Source organism: Lepisma saccharinum, chromosome 3, assembly GCF_977018435.1.
Source record: "Lepisma saccharinum chromosome 3, izLepSacc3.1, whole genome shotgun sequence".
In the NCBI taxonomy this organism is placed as follows: Eukaryota; Metazoa; Arthropoda; class Insecta; order Zygentoma; family Lepismatidae; genus Lepisma; species Lepisma saccharinum.
The window spans coordinates 91,817,851-91,840,555 of NC_139231.1; the positions used below are offsets into that span (position 1 = coordinate 91,817,851).

Consider the following 22,705-nt stretch of genomic DNA (forward strand, 5'->3'; position numbering starts at 1 on the left):
TTATGTGTATGCATTATTTACATTATTCTAATCATCTAGCGCATATATTCATCATCCATTCTCATCGCTACGACTAAATTAGAGATAGATAGATGCGAGGTAGTAGATCTAATATGCAATCGCATAACGTTATAAGAATATTTAAAACAATAGTGAAATGTGTCTGGTCCTGGCAACACTGTATATTAGAATTTGTTTCACCGAAAATTGTTGAACGATGAAAACCGTAAAATATTATTGTAAAGTAGCGCGAACCTGGCAAAGGGTTTTGTCCACGGGAGGCACTTTTTTTTCTCGGATTTCCGGATATGTTTCTAATAAACAGAAAGCATGGTCAAGAAAGGTTGGCTTTTATATTTCCTGTTTCGGTTTCGCCGTTCTTTGTTAAGAATTCTTTCTCTCTCTCCTCTTTTTTCCACGCGTGCTAGTGCGTGAGCTTCTGTTTATGTGTGCGTTTGGGCGGTATGTGTGTGCGTGAATACGCCACCACTTTCCCGTCCGCACGGAAACCAACCACCTCTCCCGCCGCGATGGTGCTGCCGCGGCGGAACGGAGGAAGTTTTTTCCCGCCGCCGCGTGGAGTCGCTAGTGTTCTGCACGTTACAGTCTGTCCGAGTCCAGGGTCGCGGTCGGAGCAGCAGTAGCAAGCGGTGTATTTCGCAGAGATGGTGGAACGCCTAGGCAACCCCCAAATTGATCCAGTGGCAGCGACTTTCGGGGCACGGCTAAAGTGAATAAAAAGTAAAAAAAAAAGGAAAAGAAAAGTCCGAAAAATGAGTGAAGGAATGAGCAGGTTACATTCGAAGTCCGGTCTAGTGTTTCCCGCATTTTGAGAGGAAGACGTGGCTGCATCGGGTTTTCGCGAACGCCTACGAGTGTACCCTATTAACGCTGGAACAAGTTTCGGGGAAAGAACAACTTTGTTTTTTCAGTGAACTTGAAGTGCAGAGAGATTTCTTAACAGTGTCCAATTGAACATCCCTTTAGAAAAACAAACCTGAATTTATAATCCCTTTTATTTTCAAATTTCTTTGCGTTTTAGTTTACATCTTTGCCATGTTTATTTTTCAAACACCATTGTTTTGATTGCCGTATTATTATTATTAAATTATTTTCTTGAAAATAACCTTTTATTTATTTCAACACCCACTTTAGTTTTTCCCACCTCCGAACAAAATCCCTTCTTGAATCTCATAGAGAAATGAGTCGGTGATTTCGACGTTTCGATTGTGGCCCGGTATCGTTGCGAAGATAGGCCACGGAAAAAAAATATTCAAGGTGTGAGTGTGATAGTGTGTGCATACTAGGAAATTGTTTATTGTTGTTGTTGTTTATTACGTCTGTTGGTGGTTTCGTCGGTTAACCGCTCCGATATGTGGACTAACAGAAGTGGCAGGATTTATCTCAGAACCTTCTCACGAGTGTTTCTGTTGCTGCTTCTAACATTGGTTCATCCATCGAACTGCGGCTTGGAAAGTAAGTATTTCTCTGTCTTTGATACACAGCCAGTTTGAACTTTTTTTCCATGTTCTTGTATGCAAGATGTTCTATCATTTTAAGAAATTATACCGGGTAGTAGAAAGTGCGTTGTAGTTATGTGAAGCACCGTGGAGTCTAATCCGTACTATTTTGTACTGAACTCCTTCATCCTGTTGTGGATGGGTATAAGAAAAGAAGGTCCCGGTTTCGAATCCCGTTCCTCTTTAGTTCCTCGCGGATTCATCACTTTACTATCGTCACGATTGAATCATTTTTACAGGAAGTTGATGTTACGTATCTAATGCTTTACGTAGTTCGGTACCAAGACGAGAAATATGCAAGTATAACCGTATCTGAACTTGCGAATTGTTTCCCTACAAAGATGTTTCCCTTTGTTGCTTATCTTTATGCTGCATCGTTATACTGTGTAACGCGTCAGGGTTGTTACTGATGATCAAGTGAGCAGAAAACATATATTCATTCCTAAGTTGGATTTCAAATTGATATTTCTCGTTCGGCTGTTATATAGCATCTTGTTTTTTCAAAGTCTTGTTTTTGTTCATTCATACTATCTGCAGCGTCGCACAGCCGCTCTGCCTTCTGACGGGCAATTTTCAATATCAGGTCTTTGTAGTTCGTATAACACACATCTGTGAAGGAGTGGATAACGTTATGCGATACATAAAATAGTTCTGGGTTCGCATCCTGGGTAAAGCATAGATGTCTTATTGGGTTTGTCTAATATTTTTTTCATACGCTTACCATTCATTTCTATCGTAATTTTTAACGTAATTAGTCTGAAGAACGATGAAAACAAACAAATTAGTTCTCTAGAAATCCTAAACCGAGTTTTCATCAATGGATCCCATGTTCGATACCCGATAGAGGCACATATTGCACTTTAAACTGTAGGTCCAGTCCCGAAGAGCCTTTATGTGCATCAAGTGAACTCCCGACCATCCTTACCACATTTCTTCAGCATCATCTTAATATTCTCATTTCATCATGGACTTGACGTTCCCACAGGTCTCTTACCATCAGGTTTACCTGCAAGAACCCCATAAACATCTCCTCTCATACGGTTTACAAGATCTACCCACAAATGTCCTTCATATAATAATTCTTACAATATCAAGTTCAGTGTTATGTAATCTCCACCACGTCCCTGTTATTTCATCTCTACTAGGTAAAAATATATATTATTTTAATGTAGGACAAAAATAATCGAATTGAAACTACTTAAACTAATTGTGTGAGCTGTAGACCATATCTGCGAAAGCGAAAGCCGCCTTTCTATTCGAATCCTGGTATTGATATCATATATCTAAACAAAATTCCTAACCCATGTTTACATCTGAAAATTACCTATATGGGATTTTTAACTTAGCATCTCGGTCTAGGTGTTCACCGGGTAGGGTCATTTTACGCAGGTTCGTGTGTGCGGCTTCTGCGTGAGCTTCCCTCTTATCTGCAGCGGATTCTCTTATCTCATTTCGCAAGTGTCTTATCACACGTATAACGTATGATTGATCCGGAAGCCCTGCATGCATAATTAAATAACATGAGCCGCGTGGGATATAGTAGGGGAGAGAGTTGACCGACATGTTTTACAAAGTGCTCTTGGAAACTTCAGTAATTGTACGTTGCGAGTGGGCGATGAAGTCGTGAAGTTTTGTTCAAAGACACACGAGTCAAGAAATTTTCGTTTCGCTGCCTGACCCAGAAGTCACTGTACGTAAAACGAAATAAGAAAATCTGGTAGTTTATCGTCAACACTATGCATCCAATGGCATAGGCACAGCATAGCTTCTATGTAGCTGATTATCAATAAACAATTCATTAACAGGTTACCTTTATGTAAGAATTCATCAATTGATCGATTCTCGATTTCGTCATCGAAGTCCTGGTTCGAGTCTAGTCCTGTACACCGGTGCTGTATCTGAGTATCCTCCCATTAATTTAATCTTAGCATCGTTCGCCTTTATCGTCTCCAATAGCCGAACGTTGCACAAAAGTGACGTGAAAAAAAGTAACATTTTAATTAATAATTTGACATACAACCTTAATGTTTCCTTTGGGTCTACCCGGTTGCGTATTTTTAACTTTGTTGATCCGTAATGACGGGTTCAAGGGTTCGATCCCTGGTGGAGGCACATTCCATAGCGGCTGTAGGTCCATTCACGAATAAGCTTTCACAAATTGCTTGTGTTTCTTTTTGATTGATTGATTGATTCATTTGGTGTTTTCAGTCCACTTTATGCACAGTATGGCTAATCGGGACTGGACCTACAGTTTAAAGTGGGATTGGAACCACTATGTGCCTCCACCGGGAATCGATCCCGGGACCCCTTGATTACAAGGCGGCGACGCTACCACTGCGCCATTGGGGAGGCCACACTCGTGTTTTTTTTATATCATCACTTTCTCTGTTATCCCAACTATTAATTATCTATTCTTGGATGTCAGAGGTCACAGGTTTTATTCCTGACGTAGAAGAAATATTAGCATTTTATTTAAAAAAACATAGATGTAACGGAGTAGTGGAGTTGAGCGTAAAAAGCCCGCGAAAATCGACAACGAGGCTTAAAAATCTGTCCTGATACGGGTTACAGTTTACCTTGTTCTGTTAATTATCTAACAATTGTAGAAACTGGGATATTTGCTTTGTAATGCGATCTGTTTGCCCGCTGGTCATGCGGAAATGGAGTTCAAATGGATCCTTTTGCGAGTCTGGGAAAAGCGCGGGAAAGGATCTATGGTCTTCGGTGCTTCATCGGAAAAAGGGGTGAGGGGGTATTCGATGCCGGATTTCCGAGAGCGAATGTAAGGGATTAACAGCTTAAGGAATACCGGGAGAATTCTGCGTCACCGGATAACGAACGACTGCGTGGAAATGGATGCTAACGGATTCCAGATCCTTTCGCGTTGCGTCTTCTCTCGGCGGATATCTTGCGGCGGTCCAGCAACCGGTTGCCGCATTCCATTACGCGTTGCTCATTTCCACCCCGATCATGGTTCTCCATTCCTTCTATCCTGCAGTCTTTGTGTTCTGTGTGCTACGTTTGGCATTTGTTACCCCAGCGACCATTATACAGTTAGCTTTGATACTATGATTGCGTATTTAGCAAGCGTATGATATTCTTTAATACTCAAAAGAATGTTAAGATGTGTTTCTCGCGATGGAATCCCGGTTCGGTCACTTCTTTTAGTCGCAGTACACTTTGTGAGGATGTGCAATTGCATGTTAAATATTCATTGGCGACTAACACAGCCAAACTAACTCTCACGCTCTGGGTTCAAGTTACCATGAGACCTAGGTAAGGCAAATTGAAGTTTTCCCATTGCATATTGCCATGATATGAAGGTAGAACCCCACTCATGACCTCGTACATTTTTTTGGAAGTGATGTAATCGACATTGCGCTTTGGTAGCTTTACCCGCCAGGTTTGCACCAAGGCTCTACTTTTTGGAGGTTGAATAAACCCCAGAGCTGTTTCGTGCAGGGATATTGCTGAAAAAAAATCATAACTTAGATTATCCACGTTGGGAATCGAGCCCGGGTCTCCCGCGTGGCGTTCAGACGCCTTACCGATTAGATCTTAGCGTCTGACTCCAGTATGTGCTCATGTTCCTTTTCTTTTTAACTATTTCATCACATCAACATTCATGCTTATTGTCTTTAATAGAACAAACAGAAATGAAATAAACGCACAATAAGAGGACTCAATACATATACAGTGCCGATATCGTTTCTTGTTCTTATCGTGCATTTTCGTTGGATATTATGCACGCTTATAGTTTATTTATCTTACTTCATAAAACTTTATACACCTATTTTTCAAAGTTTATCACCAAATTCTATGAAAAGTGATAGGCGGCATATTACTGAAATATGCATCAATATGTTCTTTCAATTTTCGTTGATTTTCATTAATGACATGTTTCCATAAATATAATCTAATTGGCACGTTATCACTGCCGTCTGATAATCAAGGAGTCCCGAGTTTGATTCTCAGTAGATATGTATGCCCAGTGTTTCGAACCTTACTCTATTTCCTGTCCCAATTAACCCTTGCACTTCCAGTGCCGTGGTAACTCAGTCGAATATCGGCCTCCGTAGCGGAGTGGTTATCTCAGCACGCTACGAGGCCAGAGGTCCCGTGTTCGAATCCCAGTTAGGGCATGGATGTATGTGTTGGTCGGGGGATATACTTGAAGAATTTATTGACCTTTAGAATGTATACACACATACATATTCATACACATATACATATACATATCTAAAGGGGGAAACCTCCCGAAGTAGCCCACCTCCACCCGCGTACTTTCGAGGGGATGCTCTTAATGTCCTGGTACCTTTAAATAAACCAGGACGTCAGTTTCCTGGATTTAAACGGTTCCCTCGTCTTTTTATCCTACTTCTTCTCATCTTTATTTTCATACATAAAATACGATTACAAAAAAAATAAAATGAAATACATGGAGATTCTATACATAGCTACATTTAATAATTTTTAGTTTGCATTATTTTAATAGACCGTTCTGGTGACCGGAACAAGTCTTAAAGATTTCTTGTAAATTTTCTGTGCATTTGTATGATTGGTAGTTAATTAAACTTGTTAATAGTAGTTATGGATTAGTTTATGTTAGTTTATTGGTTAGTTTTAGTTATCGTATAGATAGTACTATAGGAAATGCTATGTACAGGAGGGACAACCATTCTGGTATCCAGAACTGTTTTAAGCTTGAGGGGAGAGTATGATGGGGTGAGAGTTTAGATTGGGGTGAATGATTGCTTGGATTAGTCTGCACGGACGCAAGTTCCCTGTCTGGTTTCCAGATCAGGCTTTATTGTAGTGTGTGGGGAGAATTTGCTATTTGGAAGTTAAATGCACTGAAATACTGGGCTAGTTCATTAATTTAGTGGATGTCGATTCCTAATATACACTTACTATAAGATGTTTTGTAGTTCCTTATTTATCTCGCCGTTGTTGCATTTATGTGTTGAGGACACACGCCCGATAAGATACCGGCGTCAGCACTCCGTGTCAACTTGGTTATGCGACATGAATATCGAATATCGGCCTCCGTAGCGGAGTGGTTATCTCAGCACGCTACGAGGCCAGAGGTCCCGTGTTCGAATCCCAGTTAGGGCATGGATGTATGTGTTGGTCGGGGAATACTACCGCATAGGGGTATTCCTTTGAAAAAGCCAAAAGTCGTTAGGACACCTGACTACCATACGGGATATCCGGGTTCGATCCCCGGCTGGGGAGAACCGGAATTTTCTCCAACTGTTCAAGCGGCTCCGGCGTCCATCCAGCGTCGTATCACCCCCATTTTTAGCTGTGATTAAGATAGAGTGGGGTCGCAACTCCACACCCTCTGTACGCCTTCATGGCTTGTTGCAAAATCACAGGGGAATACTTTACTGCTTTTTTACTTCCAGTGCGGGGTAAGTCGATAGATCCCATAAATTCTTATTTGCATAATGCTCTTAGATATTCTGCAATACAGTTTCTTCAGTGTATTGTAATGCTGCATCCGTGACTTTCGTATTTCACTTTAATATTATATTAATTAAGAATAATGCTCATTTATGTTTCAAAGTGAAACTTTGTGAATTTTTTAAAGAAAATCTAGATTAACTTAATGCAAAAATATTTTTTTTCTTGAAAATATAGAGCACCATTAAGAACGAACGAGTTTTCTCTTGCATGCAATGTAAGTGATTTTATCAGGAAGAAACGTATTCATGGGCACGACCACCCTTGGAGTTCTAGGATTAACCTATCTGAGCACAAAAGTGAACTTTAAATAAAGTTTGAAAAACTTTTTCATTGAAGAGTTTTCCAATTGTTTTCGATGAAAATACTCGTATAATTCATCCCCTAAATTTCAAGTGCATGTACGAATTTTGAGTTTCAAAGGTTAGCAGTGAGAAGTGGTGTATGCTTGCAATTTGACCTGTTGTACCGCAAGAATTCGTATTTATTGCATACATTTATTATACATTCCATTTTTTTCTTTTTGTAGCAAGACTGCTTCTGTCAAGCGCGGCACAGAAACAGAAAGCAATAAGCAGTTTTTCTTCCGCGAACGTTGTCTCCAGCGGTTGAACTGGCCACTCAGGCCATCCACTTTTTCTTCGGCTCCCTCTCCCTCGCCGCGTGCAACGGGAGGAAACCCCGTCGTCAGAAGGGTGCGATGGAGAACGATCAGTGGCGTGCATAATACAGTCTTTAAGTTCTTGAAATAATTTACTTAGATTCAGGTTTGAAAGTTCGTTTTAATAATTTGCACAATCTGAGTAATTTCCCATATATTAGAGATAAATGTATAAAACAGTGCACTAGACAGGTTGGTTTATTGGCGGTAAACGTGGTAACATGGAGAATGCGCCACTGGTAGCGAGTTTATTTGTGTTTTTTTTAAGTATTTTTTTCTTGTTGCTTGGGTCTCGTTCCATTATTTTCCGGAAAATATCCCGTTAAAATGTTTAAAAAGAGAATTCCTTATGCTCTATCAATAATCGAACATTCATTGATCAAGGTTAAATTCCCCCCTTCCTCCTTTTCGCTTTTCAAACCAAGGAATATTAGGTGGGGTGTCAGGAAGCCTCGATCTGCGGTTCTTTATTCAGGGGATCTTTGTCGTTTTTTCCTTCTCCTCCTCTCTTCTTTTCCACTCCTTTTTTTAAAAGTTTTCCTTCGATAACCGGGGGACAAGAATACCGTAGGCATCAACCTCTAAGAACGGCTTACGTCACTTCGTTGTCTTGCTGTCTCACAGTGATGGATGGCTTTTTGGAGACTCTTTAGAAAGGGAGAATTTTTTTCCCGAAACCACACTCGCCCCGGGTGAAATTACATCGCCTTCATCCGCTGAAGGACAAAAGAGACTTGCATGAAATATTTAGAGCAGAAATTTTCTACATTCGTTTCACTTTTGTATCAACTGTTGTCAAGATTGTTTGGTTTGACGATTTTTTTTACACCGGGGATAAACGGAGTGATTTGAGATCGATTTGCAAAAAGAGGAAAAGGGCAACAGCATATCATTATTAATTAATACAGCACGCATGTTTTAAATGGATTCTTTTTCATGTTAATGTTAATTGAAGACTTGGAATGTACACAGAGTATTTCAGTGTCCATTGACTTCATTTTCTTCACATTAAAGTAGCGTTCAAACTTAAACTATTTCAAGCACAAGAAACACCGATGAAAGTTTAATATTTTTATCGAAGCTGTTAGTTCTTAGCTATACATGGTGGCCACAAAACCTGTAACTGTACTATATCCCGGAAATCTCTGGAGCAACGCCGCACAGAAGGGAAGAAGCGATTGGGTGGAAGGAAGCAGTACAGGCTCCTGCAAAGGCTGGTAACTGTAGTCGCTTTTCCTCCCTCTCTCGCACTTGTTCATTGGTCGAGTCCTCTCACAGAGCCATCTCAAGTCACTACTTGCGCAGCGACTTGCTTTCGTTCGCTGGCTCCAGAGATTCACGGGACACAGCATAATGAAGGAACATTTCCTTAATGCAAAACGAGCTTCACCTGCCTGTCGCACAAACGCTTCAATATGTTTCCTTGATGTCTATTCAAAATGTTAGCACCCATTGCAGTGGTTTTCCGAATCTACATGACCCAGATCCTGGATGTTCACAGTATCCACCTTAGATTTAAAGAGTAGCAGTATAGCAAAGTGCAGGTGGGTTAGATCAAGTGACCGTAATGTCCTTTCCACTTCTTCAGTGATATAGCTCGCCTGTAATCAGAAAACAATACCGCCATTGGTTCTACAATTTATGTCTACTCAGTAGATTGACGAGGTGTGATTAATATAAGAACTCCAGATCAGATGATTATTTCAACGTCGAAATTCTGAGTAGGAAGAAGTTCTTGCGAACATTTTCCAAATCTCTTATCCTGTTTGATTCGTGGAGGTTCAGTGTTTCGTTCTGAATTGTACAAGTAACGTCATGATTAGGGTTCGCATTTTTCGTTTATTTGCCTCTTTTGATACGTGACTTTAATGTTTAAATTTTGTTAGCTGATGTTTCCGGTTGTACCGCAATTTTACAGTGCTATCTTTCCTTTTTTGCATAATCTTGCCTAAATCTTGCCTTTCTAGGCATTATACTTTTGCTTCTTTCCGCTTTGATTCCATGCTTTGGCCCCCTTCTCACTATTCTGTCGAATGTAATCTCTGGTCAAGTCAAGTAAAATTAAGTAAAGTTTAATAGAATTCAAAAGTTCCAAGTCAATAACTGTGAGAAAACTCAATAGCTTAATGCTCTCTGCCTATTTTGGTGCATTAGTAAATACATATTTTCATAATTTTTTGTTGTCTATTTACCTGCGTATTTTATTTTTTTACTGCTTGTAAATGCTCATACTAGTCACATCACACTCAATAGAAGAAAATAGTAAGTGAAATATAATTTTCATTCTGAAAGATATCCTACAACTAAAACAGGATTAGCACAAACCTTTAGCGCTCCTCAGATTCCGAAACGGTTTTAGTTTCATATATATAGTCACCCGGCATAAAAATGGAATACCTAATTCCGAAGTACTTGCTTCCCTGAATAATATTTTATGTGTTGCCTAAGTGTACGGCATAGGCGGAAGTTTCTATTTAAGTTTTGCTATTAGAATGTGCTCATTCCCGTAGATTGGGATCCGAACCACTATGTGCCTCCACCGAGTATCGAACCAGTTAGACAACACACACAACTCAATGCAGGGAAACGGGGATTTCGGCATTTAGGTGTTGCATATTTATTGCGGGTGACTGTACAATTTTAAGACGAGTGGGTTTCATCTACAAAGTTAAATTATTATTCATGGCTTTTGTATCCTTCACTGAGTGTACGTGTACGCAGTCGTTAACTTTACTGCGGTTGCCTACTATAAAAAGTTATGACAACGGTGAATATCTAAATTTATTTAGTTCGTTAAAGGTCACATTCTTTCCTTGCTTAGTTACAGGCCATTTCATTGTACATGATAAGCAGAAGAAGCTGAGAAGAAGATGAGCTGAATTAAATTGAAATTTATATTATTGAATTGAATTGAATCGAATTGTTGTTTTAAGTCCACTTTATGCACACAAAGGCTAATCGAGACTGGACCTACAGTTTGAAGTGGAATCCGAACCACTGTGCCATGTGCCTCCACCGGGAATCGAACCCGGGAGCCATTTATTACAAGGCGACGACGTTACCACTACGCCATCGAGGAGGCCTGAAATTTCTATTAAAAAAGACAGATACAAAATACTGAGAAGATTCACTTGAACATGGGGTCAGAAAATATCGTGAAATACCGTGCATCATATTGAAGATTAGGCACACACAGAAGATGTACCCTACAATTTTTGGTAATAAGCTAATATCGTCAGCGCCATTAATGAACTATTTTAATAAAGATGAAACGGGCTCTAATGTAGAAAGATAGATAAATAACAGAGGAGAAAAGATTCTACGCGCGATCACAATAAAAGTACTTTGGCATATCCAAACTCTCAAAGAGCTGTTGACTCACTTACAGGCAACTGGATGGAGGGGGGGGGGGATGAACAAGCTTTAAGGACTGTCTGACTATTGTGCATGTGTGTTTGTGATCCTTCAGAGCATCTGTTCTATCCCCCGCTGTTTACCAGAGTATCTTCAAGTTTCTGAAATGAGCTAAATTAACTTGTCAAACACTTAGAGCACCCCGAAGGAAAGTAATTAGCTAGATAATATTGGAAATCGTTGCCGACGTTAAGAGAATGTCAAATCCCTGCCAAACGGGTTTCCTCGGAGAGGGCACGGAACGGCTCGTCTAAGAATAACGAAGGAAAGGTTGCATTTATCTGATATTTTTTGAAAGAATGTCTACTAAAAAGGGCCTAATTTTAGCCCGTTGCAGTTTGTCGTTTTTACATGATGAAAAAAGTTGTAGTCAGTCATACAGGTTTTGATTGACTGATTGATTTGGATTATTATCTTTCGATTTTCTTCCACTTTTCTAATCGTGAAGATGAGGATGAGTGATGACATCATGAAATCGATGAAATCTCCTGCACAGGCAAGTATTCGAACCCGGGACCTATGGTGTCGTAACGCACTGTGCTAACCACTCCGCCACGTAGGTCTGCAGTTCAACTATTAATGGCATCACGTTTGGAGAACATCATTTTACAAATTATTTAACAGTCGAGAACTGAGAAATGACTGGAAATACAAAATGTTATTAGATCGAAACACGTAAATTGTACAGTCTTACCGCGACACGAAGAACCTTGCGTCTATGAGAGCGAAATAGAATGCGTTACAATATAAACTCACCAGATCAGTCACTTTGTCGAGGAATTTTTACGCAGTTAACTACTTTCTTACTAGAACTCATACATCATCTACTGGTTGCATAGTAAACCGCTTTGTCCGTAAATAAAGACAGCCCTATGTATCTCCAAAATACCCATTTCGTAAGATTGAACATTATTGTTTCACATGTCTTTCTTGGGAAAGCGTAGCTGACCATATCGATGCACTAAAGTTGTTTCCTGCTGGTTATGCAACCAAACGTTATTCAGTGCAGAAGTGGTTGCATAAGAAAAGGGGCTTTAAACACGAAATCTTAATCTACAGCGGGGCTGCAATCTATCTGTTAACATTACCGTGAATCATACAGTACGTATTTTGGTTAGTGAATTAGCGTAGTACGCTGCGATGCTTGCTGATTATGGGTTCGAATTCCCGTTAAAGCTCTTTTCACACTTAACTTTGAAATGTCATCCTGGACACGAGACTCCCTACTTTATCTGTGTGATCAATTTGTTTATCAACTTCAACGTTTATGTTCATCGTTGGATCAGCCAAAAGTGCCAGAAAAGCGTAGTAAATTAAAACAAAACCGTTAATACCAGAACACAATCATGCTGATGGGTCGTTCATTCAAGACCATAGCCAACGATTTGCATTGCGTTACAGTTTGGGTAGAGCCAGAGTGGTCTAATCGGTAGGGCGTCTGACTGCCACGCGGGAGATCTGGGTTCGATTCTTGGGGTGGGTGATATAATGCCATAATTTTTCCTGCTTGTTTCCGCATAAAGCGGTTCTGAGGCTCACCCAAATCAATAAGTACCTGGGGACATCCATCACTTCATATCCAAATTAGCCGAGATCGAGAATGTGTGGAGCCCTACCCTCATATCCTCTAAATGTGCCTTCATTTCACTGTGATAAATGCACGGGGAACTTTACCCTTTACCCTTTTTGCAGTTTGGGTTGAGACCCCATGAACCGTATTACGGTTAGGCAGTAAACGCAGCTCTAGCGTGCAATCAGTTCAGTTTTCCAAGTCAATTTCTCTTTCTACATGAGGAAATTTCACTTTAGTGAACTCTTGTGTGTGTCAAGACGACGTCTATAATCCTCATCGCACACCTTTCACGCTTGAACATGCATAGCTTAAGATGATTTGCATCGTCTGTGTGAGTCTGAGATTCAATTACCAACGAATGACTTACCACGGCATCGCATCTAAACTTGCCAGGAGTAGTTTCTCATTCAATATGCAGGTAGATAGCGAGTGTTTACTGCAGATATTCATCACGTGGCCGACGGCAACAGCACAACATGTTTCGATGATTGTCTCTTCATTGGATAATTCGATTATTCTCCGCAAGGTAGGATTTGCACGTAATAGCATGGCGTTTCCATGTCCACAGCGCGGTATAGCGATAAAGAGCTCCCCTTTTGTTTTTCGTTCAGTTACTTGGTGTAGCTTTGCACGCGACCACCTTTTAGTTAATCGACTAGTTGTTTTATTACATTCCGTTCCTGCCTGACTTTATTTTCACAAATGTCTTCCTTTGAACTATTTACAATTATTCTTCTCGCAGTTCTGTTGTGACGTTGTTTCTTTGATTTCACTTAGCCGAAATTTGTGGGAGTACTTTGAACTCTTTATAGACTACAATGTCTTCAAAGAGTTTTCTTGTGAATTTATTAAGTCATTGATGCTTTTAAACTTTCAATGCCTGTTTCGTTGATGCAGAATGTTCGATGCTGTTTTAATTTATTAAAGTTGTGTACCACTTGATTGATTGATTTAGTTTTTTTACTTCGCGTTTTGTGCCTCTTTGCTAATTTGCAAAAATGGGGATGAGTGATGGAATGATGAAATTGATGAATGAACATTCACAAACAACAAAGCCCGAGCGGGATCCGAACCCGGGACCCTTGACGTCGCAGCGCAATATGATAATCACTCGGCCACGTGTACCACTTGAGTATTTAGCAACATTGGAGTTGCAATGGTAAAGAAAATAACATTTACCGTTATGAATGATGAATTGAATCTACCAACAGGACTTTGTATTCTGCATTTTCCTTTCCACCTTATAAATTCCATACACTTTATTAATGGAATTAATCCACATGAATTCATCTTCACATTCGCGTATTCCTAGAATATTTGGTCTGGAGAAAACTCATTTGTTAACAGTGTTTATAACGGTGTACATTAACATTCAGAGCACAGAGTCCTGTCAGATGTGGTATATTAGACGGCAACTACAGAAAACACTTTTCTATTTATTCGGGTAGTTTCTCATGTACACAGCTTAATCACACACACATATCTCTATCTCTTCTAGTTCTTACCTTGCCTATTGCTGTGCTCGGCAGTTTCTGTTGTTTATTTAGCTTTGTTACTTGGAGAGAGAAAAATACCTCCTTTTATATACAGGGTGTAACATAACTATATGTCAATACTTGGGGGACATATTCCTCACATGGATACGATGAAATAATGTTATATGAACATACGTCCGGAAATGGGTCATTGACGCGTTAGAGCGCATTTTCTAAAACGCTGAACACCATGTATGAGGTGAAAGCGGTGTAGTGTGGAAATTCGAAAATGCTGTCAGATACTTTATTGACACGTTATTCGTATGCCACTACATCACACAACACCCCATATTAGAACACTGAACACCAGACCTGTAGGTAATAGACCAACAGATTCAAATGCTCAAAATGTCCGCCATGTGCACAAAGACATGCAGCAACCCGCCGTTGCATACACTGACGGATGTGCTCGTGAATCCCTGGAGATTTCCGTATCGTATCGCATCCGTCCAGAATAAGGACACGAAAACTCTCAGCATCGTGCACAGATGTTGCATACATAAGAGCCTTTATATTCCCCCACAAATAAAAGTAATAATTTGAGGTCTGGAGAGGGTGAAGACCACGGAATGTGTCCACCCCTTCCGACCACAGAAATGTCCATGCAAAAACCGACAAACATTCACACCGAAATGGGAAGTAGCTCCATCGTGTATGAAGTTCGCCTTCAACGGCATGCGGAATCGCCTCTTCCAGTTGTGGTGTCCTCGTCCTTCTCGGCCTCCTCCTGTTCCCTCAGAAGACGATGTATTGTCAGAAACATTCTCCTGTCCGGGGCTGTTGTTCTGGATATCTCTCGCGGGTACAAACGCTGAGCACGACTACTATTGCCGTCTACTAACCCATAAATGAAATGGAATTGGCCAATTCTGGATTTGAATACCTGTACATTTGACTGTACCTGCACCCAAGTTCGTGTTGAATACACAACTGACAGTACTTCCTGTTGCTGGTCCGGCAAACAGTGACGTAATACGCATGTAAGCTCAGTACGTCTTCCTGTTCGCACGGGACGTTACTTGTGGTGAAACACCAAACTGACTCGTTGTACCTTCCCCTCCTCCGTACGTTCATCCGGGGTTCACAAGAACATCTACTACATTACATGTAGACTGCGTGTTCTGGTATGAGGTGTTGTGTAGTATGTAGCATACGAACTCGCACCATTTTTCCCGCGAGTTCAGATGTGGGGTATGTGCCATCTGACAGCTTTTTCGACATTCAACACTACACCGCTTTCGCCTCATACGCAGTGTACAGCGTTTTCGAAAATGCACTCTAACTCGTCAATGACGCATTTCCGGGCCCTTGTTCATATAATATTATTACATCGTATCCATGTGAGGAATATGTCCCCCAAGTACTGACATTTTTTTGTTACACCCTGTATATAAACAATATTTTAAAAAATATATCACATAAAGCTTCTGTCAGAATGTCATTTCTCTTTAAGTCCACTTTATGTTCTAATAGGCTAATTGGGACTGGGCTTACACTTTGGAGTGGAATACGAAACACTGCAATGTGGCTGTACCAAGGATTGACCCTTTAATTATAAGGCAAAAGCCTCTACACTATGCGAGAGCCCATGCATTAAAATGAAATACGGAGAAAACAACGGCTACTTTATGATAGATCACATCAAGAAAGTAAGGTACCGTGATATGTCCATCAGCACATTTAGGCCGCCTTTACCTCCCGAAGGTTTCCGCCGATTTATGCAGGAACATGGTTGGAAAGATTACCAGGTGAGGTCACTCATCCCGTGAATTGAAGCAAACTATCCCAGCACAGCGGAAGGGATAGGAATACATATTTACAATAGCTAGAAAAGAGGTTGAGAGAATACCTGAAGACAGAGTTAAGACACAAAAGGAAACATATAAATTAACACAGATAGTGCTTAAAGACTGTATCTTGAAATTAAGATCTAAATCTGTCAACTATTGAATGTGCACTAAATTCCAGCTGGTTTGTACAATGACACTCGTTTTGCTAAAGTGCATCAACTATTTTATAAAGTTATAAATAAAGAATGTTACCTAAAAAGGAATAAGTACATTCTGAAGTTTAGAATCATGTTTCCTCTTTTAGAATGCAACAAATGGTTTTACATATTTAATAAAGTACTGTTAGTTATTTACAACTTTCTATTTGAGGAAAATGTTCTAAATCTGTAACAACAAATTAACAACAATAACAAATGCAACGAAAAGCATTTTTGCAACAAAATTCATTAAATTTTATTCAAGTGGAAAAACAGTATTCCAGTGTCTCTCTCAATTCATTAAAAATTGTTTAGAGTCAGAAGTTTCAACGAACGACAAAACAAAATACGAACAATTACATGCACAGTTCTATCAGTTTATGCACATCAAGTTTTATGAATTTTATTTTCTGGTTGTAGGCCGTGTGTGGATAGAAAAATAATTTTACACTTTTTCAATTCTATTGTTGTCGATATAGTAACATCTGCAGGTGCGTGCGATATTTCTATTCAGCCAAACGGGGTAATTGGTTCATGATCAGCTTTAGGTCTCCCGGTAATCCCACTCGCAAAATGCAACTTGCATTCAGTGCGATTGCCGGCTGACAGATTACCTCCCATGCTGACGTGACGGTCGGCATTCCCCGTTCACCTTGTCTTCTGATGCGTAAACGGGTTCGACGCACATTTTCGTAGTGGAAACTACAGATTAATGCTCTCGCCAGATGAAAATTCGTAGGAGGTGAGGGGCGACGGCATCCCCAGTTTCTCTTTGACGATTTCAATGCGCCCCGTCGCATGATGGACGATTCACAATGAAACAGAATCGCCCGTGTTGACGCAACGATCATTTATCAAATTGTTGTTTTGCCCCAACCTTCCTCCCCGCCGAAAAAACATTGTTGCAGGCGGCGAACGTCATTGTTGAATGTTTGCCAGATTTCTCTCGGGCGAAAGGAAAATGGATCGGAACTAATTTCGGCTGGAGCCTCGATATTCGAGGGTTCGATTCCCTGGAACGCCATGTTTAAGTTTGCCCTTTCAGCATCTTCCTCCATACTAAACGGGCGATATCAACACAATGCACACTTGTTATGATAATATTATTTGGGCTTCCCTATTGGCGTACTCGTCGCCAAGTAATGAATGCGATCTCTGTTCGATTTGCGGTTAAGAAACATTTCACAGTGGTTCGTACCCCACTTTAACAGGTCCAGTCACGATTAGGCTACCAAAGCATAAAGTGAACCGTATACTATGACGGGTAAAAATTATCTTATTCTTAAAACTTAGATTGTATTCCCTTTTTTATTTGATTTATTTACTTCGATTTTCTATTTGGTTAAACCCGGTGATAAGGATGAATGATGATGTGATGAAATTGGTGAAGGGACAATCACAAGGAACACCCTTGTCCAGGCCGGATTCAAACCAGGGACCCCTGTCGTAGCGTGCTGTACTAACCACACACCGCCACGGAGCCCTTCTATTTCCTTTAACAACTCCCAAACTCGCCTATAGTACCTACCTATCGTCTTATAATTAAGGGTCTTGGTTGGATTGTATTATTAATGAGGGGACTTTACATACTAGATCTGATCCAACTTTAAACTGTAGATCCAGCCTCGGTTAGATCTAATCATCAAGTGGTTCTGAACAAAACTAGAATACGATCGTGCCTTCTGATTGGTTGAGCTCGTCGGGTGGTCGAAACACGGTGTCTCACCAAAGATTCCATATTCGGGTCCCGAACTGGATGTTCCTTTGTCCAGTATCCTTTCATCGGCATCATCGAGTCATCATTTATCCTAATCGTTGCATTGCTGAAGAGAAGCATGAAAGTGATATAATATTTTGAAACTTTTCTCCACGCTCAAAAATGTCTAGTACAGTTCATAATGCTACGTAATGTAAAGTATTATCGACTTGAAACACTTTGACAGATTTCGTTCAAATACTCTGATAGTTATTCCAATTCTGTAGCAGCTATGAAAATTTAACCTCGAAAGCTTCAAGATTACGGCAGATATTGTGGTTGCAGAAATTGAAGACTTGCCACACTTGGATGGACATCTCTTCCAAACCTCACACTTATCTCAAAAATATTATTGCCACATCGTAGCCCAGATGAAGCTTTATCTTTTGTATCAGTTTCATTCTCTAGGCAATTAAAGCTTATTCCACATTGAGTTTTGAAAATGTCGAAAATGAGGAAAATGTCTGCATTATTACAGAGGGCATTTTCATCAACATATATTGGTGCTTCGAACATCCAGATGCCTGAAATCTCCAGGGTTCATGTGCCATCTTGCATGTCCTTTCAATAGTTCACTTTCCGAAGGAATATATCAACCACTCTGGTTGGAATTATTTATTTTATTATCTTATCACCTTTTATTACCTTAAATACGTCATTTGTAAAACTAGAACCACCATATTGCGTTCATTGTAACATCTTTAAGAAAGCTACTATTCTGAAATGTTAATATTGAACCTTTAAACTCAATGGTACAGTTTGTAGGACATATGATTGCCACACGGGAAACCGAAGATTGATTCCTGGGGTGGGTGATTTCCAATGTGAATTTTTCCAGCGTTGTCCCGCCATGTAGCAGCTCTCATGTCCACTCAGCATCTTATAAATGGGTACTTTATGGGAAACAATACAACCGGAGCATGGTGATGAACACATCACTTCTATAAACGGCTGAGACTGTGATAGTGTGAGGCCTACGTCCCACCATGCGCCTTCACGGGCGCGTTACAATGTGCAGGACGAAGATATATACCTTTTTACCTTTACCAAGTTTAGTAGTTAGTCAGAAGAAAATAACTGTTCTTACGAGATCATTGAAAAAACACTGATAATTCTAGAAACATACTTCGTATCCTGAACAAGAGTGTGTTTTCATTACCTGTCAAAACGGAATTTAAATTACAAGGAATTTAAGTCGGAATGTTAGCCGTGTTTTATTGATTTCCAGAGATGTTTTAGATGACGTTGTTTGTATTGAGATAATTTAATCACAACTTACAACACACCTGACGAAATTTTGTCCAATAATCCCAACACGTGACAGAATTCGAGGCGCCGACCTGAGCACAGTGTACGGTCACTTCATGCAAAGATGTGAATTCTCATCAGCTCCATCTCGCGTGCTGTACATGTTGACGTGATCGACTACGTGAATCCGAAATTTCTTTCGTGTTCCACGAAAGGTTTAATAATCTCGAATTAAATTGTCCGTTTGGGACGTCTGGGAAAAGGATATGATTTGTTACTTTTTCTTCAGTGTTTACTCTCCGTTTCAAATATTTGCAAAAAAAATCTTTTTGAAAATAAACCAGCATTTAAATGTGTTAATTGATATTTATCTCTCTATACTGGCGTGAAACGCTTCTTCAGGTATTTTTTTAATGTTTGTTTTTTGCTTGAAAATGCCTGCTTTTCTTCAATGCTTCCTTCTACCATAATCGTTAACGGTATCACTGTATAATGTAAATGTTCTTGGTTTAATTTTTAATTATTCCACCTATTAGCTGTTGCATGTCTCTTTCTAAAATGTATGTGTTGTCACGGTTAGTCTACTTGTGAAGAAACCATTTCCGAATTCAGCACATCTGAAATAAATTCTAAAGTAATCTATTATTCTACTTCATCGCAATCTGTTGCTTGGAACGGGCTCTATATGGTTTTAAGTTGGTAAATGTTAATTCTAAGCGTCACATTTCCACCTGGTGGTTTAAGCGTCAACTACATTTTTCGTGAGCATTCGCTTCCCCCTGGTCTTTATAGCCTCTACACGAAGTTTCACCGCAATCCGATCGTTTTAACGGGGTCCAGAGGGCTCTGAGTATATGACCTTTAATTCTGACTAATCGATATATGGGAATATTGACACCAGAGGACAGAACAAACTACAAAGAATTAAGAAGGTATTCGAAGAAGTTGACGGACTTACTTCTTGTTGTTGCGTACAATGATAACAACGTGAGCAGAGAAATAAAAGGAAGGATACATGCTGGTATTCGTGCCTATTATGCAAAGACAACTATTTAGAAGTCAAACGATTACAATGCATACAACACTGAAAATGAACAAGACATTAGCATTGTCAGTTTTCCTATATAGGTCGCAAACATATGTATTAACAGAATTAGATAAAAAAATCCCTCAATTCATTTGAACATAAAATATAAGAATGATGTACGATTTACTTAGGGAAGACAATAGTTGGAAGATGAGATATATGGAATTGGAGGAGTTAATTAATGGGCATATCATTACTAGATATGTTCAATCACAACGATTACGGTGACTTGGACATATAGAAACAATGGCTGAAGATCAGATTCCAAATAGAACACCAGGGAATGTTCAACTAGAGGGCGAGGAGAGGAAGACGAATGCTAAGGTGGGTGAATGTTTTAATGTTAGGTTTACAATGGATGAGGATTAGGAATTGTATGTGGAAAGCAAACAACAGAGGATTGGTGACCGTGGAAACGAATCCCCAGCAAAGACTGCAGAACAAAAGAAGAGAGAGATACCGACGTTAAGCTTTAAACGATACAAACAGATCGATCATATTGCATAGGAGAGTGGTGGGTTAGATAATGAGATATGAAAAAGATAGAGAGAGAGAGAAAGATATATTAAAAAGAGAGAATAGGATATGAAAAAATAGAGAGTATGATAGCGAGGGAGATAGAGAGAGAGAGGAGATGGAGAGTTAGATGGATGAAACTCGGAGAGAGAGAGAGAAATATATATGAAAGGGCGAGGAGAGAGAGAGAGAGAAAGACATATGAAAGAGAGGCAGAGAGAAGAAAATTCGGTGAGACGGAGAGAGAGAGATAAAGAAAGACATATGAACAAGACAGAGAGAGAAAAAGATATGAAAGAGAAAGATATAGAGGGATATTAAAGAGAGATAAATATATATGAAAAAGAGAGAGAGAAAGATCGATGAAAATGGGAGAGAAAGAGCTATGAAAATGAGAGAGAGAGAGGGAGATGGAGAGAGAACGAAAGAGATGTGAAAGATAGGTAAATGAGGGATGGGTGATGGAAAGGGAGAAAAGGAAGAGAGAAACCAAATAGATCATCAGATGTGTTTTCCACCCCTTGCTGGGAAATGAAACAACTAACGATGAGGAAGTGACTGGTGGCGCCAGTGCGGAGACCATCGCAATTATCCACCACCGGGCAACCATGTGTGTGTGGATTGAGAGCAAGAATGCAGGCAGCGGTCCCAGTATGCAGGTAATGGAATGTTGAACACAGTTTGCGAAAGAATTCTAATGGCGGATTTGCCTCATCCAAAATTCCTTTTATCTTGTGTTGCTACTATATTGCAACAGCTTGTTTCCTAGTGAACACTCAAACAAAGCCATAGATTCTGTGCTCCAATCCTATGTAAGATGTACGCCTTTTCGTCTAGTTTTATTTGTTTCCCGTATTCATCCTCATCGTCTTGGTTAACCTGAAGCCGTCTATTAGCGACATATTTAGTATTTGTCTTATTTTATGTCACTTTTCATTTCAGCTTAATCGCCACGACGAGGATGAATAATGATGTATAATTGATGTTAGCACAATCTCAAGAACATCAATGCTATGGTCTAGATTCGAACGTGGGTGTCTTCGTTAAAAGCAACGTTTAATAATGCAAATTATTGCACGTTTAACCAGCAGACAGAAAAGCAGCATGTCATAATGAAAATACGATCAGTTATTCTCATTGCTACGATTATCCGAAAGACGGTCAAAATTGCTCCAAATATATGACAGTACGTTTACAACTTAGATAGATTGATTGAATTGGTGGTTTAGGTCCACTTATGCACAGTAAGGGTAATTGGGACTGGGCCTACAGTTTAAAGAAGGATCCGAACCACTATGTGCCTCCACCGGGTATCGAACCCGGGATCCCTTGATTACAAGGCGACGACGCTACCACTGCGCCATTGGAGAGGCCCGTTTAGAACTTAGAACCCATTTCAAAACGAGTGCTTAAATCTTTAGCAGTTAAATGGAATAATCGTAATTGTCTTATAAATCTTGAATTTTATATATTTTTTATTGCTTTTCTGTCTGTGTATGACAATCGACAGACGCCTTGGTGATAGTTCTATACTCTGTTCCGAGTACCTCTGGAGCAAGCAAACGAAAACAAGTCTCTGCGCAAGTAGTGACGCGACACGGCTCTACCAATGAACACGTGAGAGAAAGCAGCATTAAGTGGAAATGAGAAAGCGACTGCAGTTACCAGCCTTGTAGTGCTTCCTTATGCCCACTCGATTTGCCCCTTCTCTGCCGCTATGTGCGGCCTTGCTCCAGATATACCCATTACAGAGTATAGTTGAGTTGTCGATTCACAATCTTGACCCTCTGTGGTTCTGGGTTAGTGGCCTGGGCATGATTTTGTGAATGCATCTTCATCAATCTCATCAAATCTCCATCATCCTCATCGTCGCAATTATAATAGGGCAGCAAAGTTACGCGGAAAAGTTGATCTCGAAAATGAAGTTGGATGATGAAACAAC

At 40.0% G+C, this 22,705-nt stretch overlaps 1 protein-coding gene across 2 annotated transcripts in view; it reads left to right on the forward strand.

Annotated features, from left to right (window-relative positions):
* The first annotated feature begins 632 nt into the window (after positions 1 to 632).
* side-VII (sidestep VII transmembrane protein) overlaps positions 633 to 22,705 on the forward strand; it is a 716,396-nt gene continuing 694,323 nt past the window's right edge. For both annotated transcript variants that reach the window (XM_083119006.1, XM_083119007.1), the window contains exon 1: positions 633 to 1,476. In XM_083119006.1, coding sequence (XP_082975132.1) covers positions 1,374 to 1,476 — 103 coding nt within the window. In that variant the 5' untranslated portion in view covers positions 633 to 1,373. The remainder of the gene's footprint in view (positions 1,477 to 22,705) is intronic.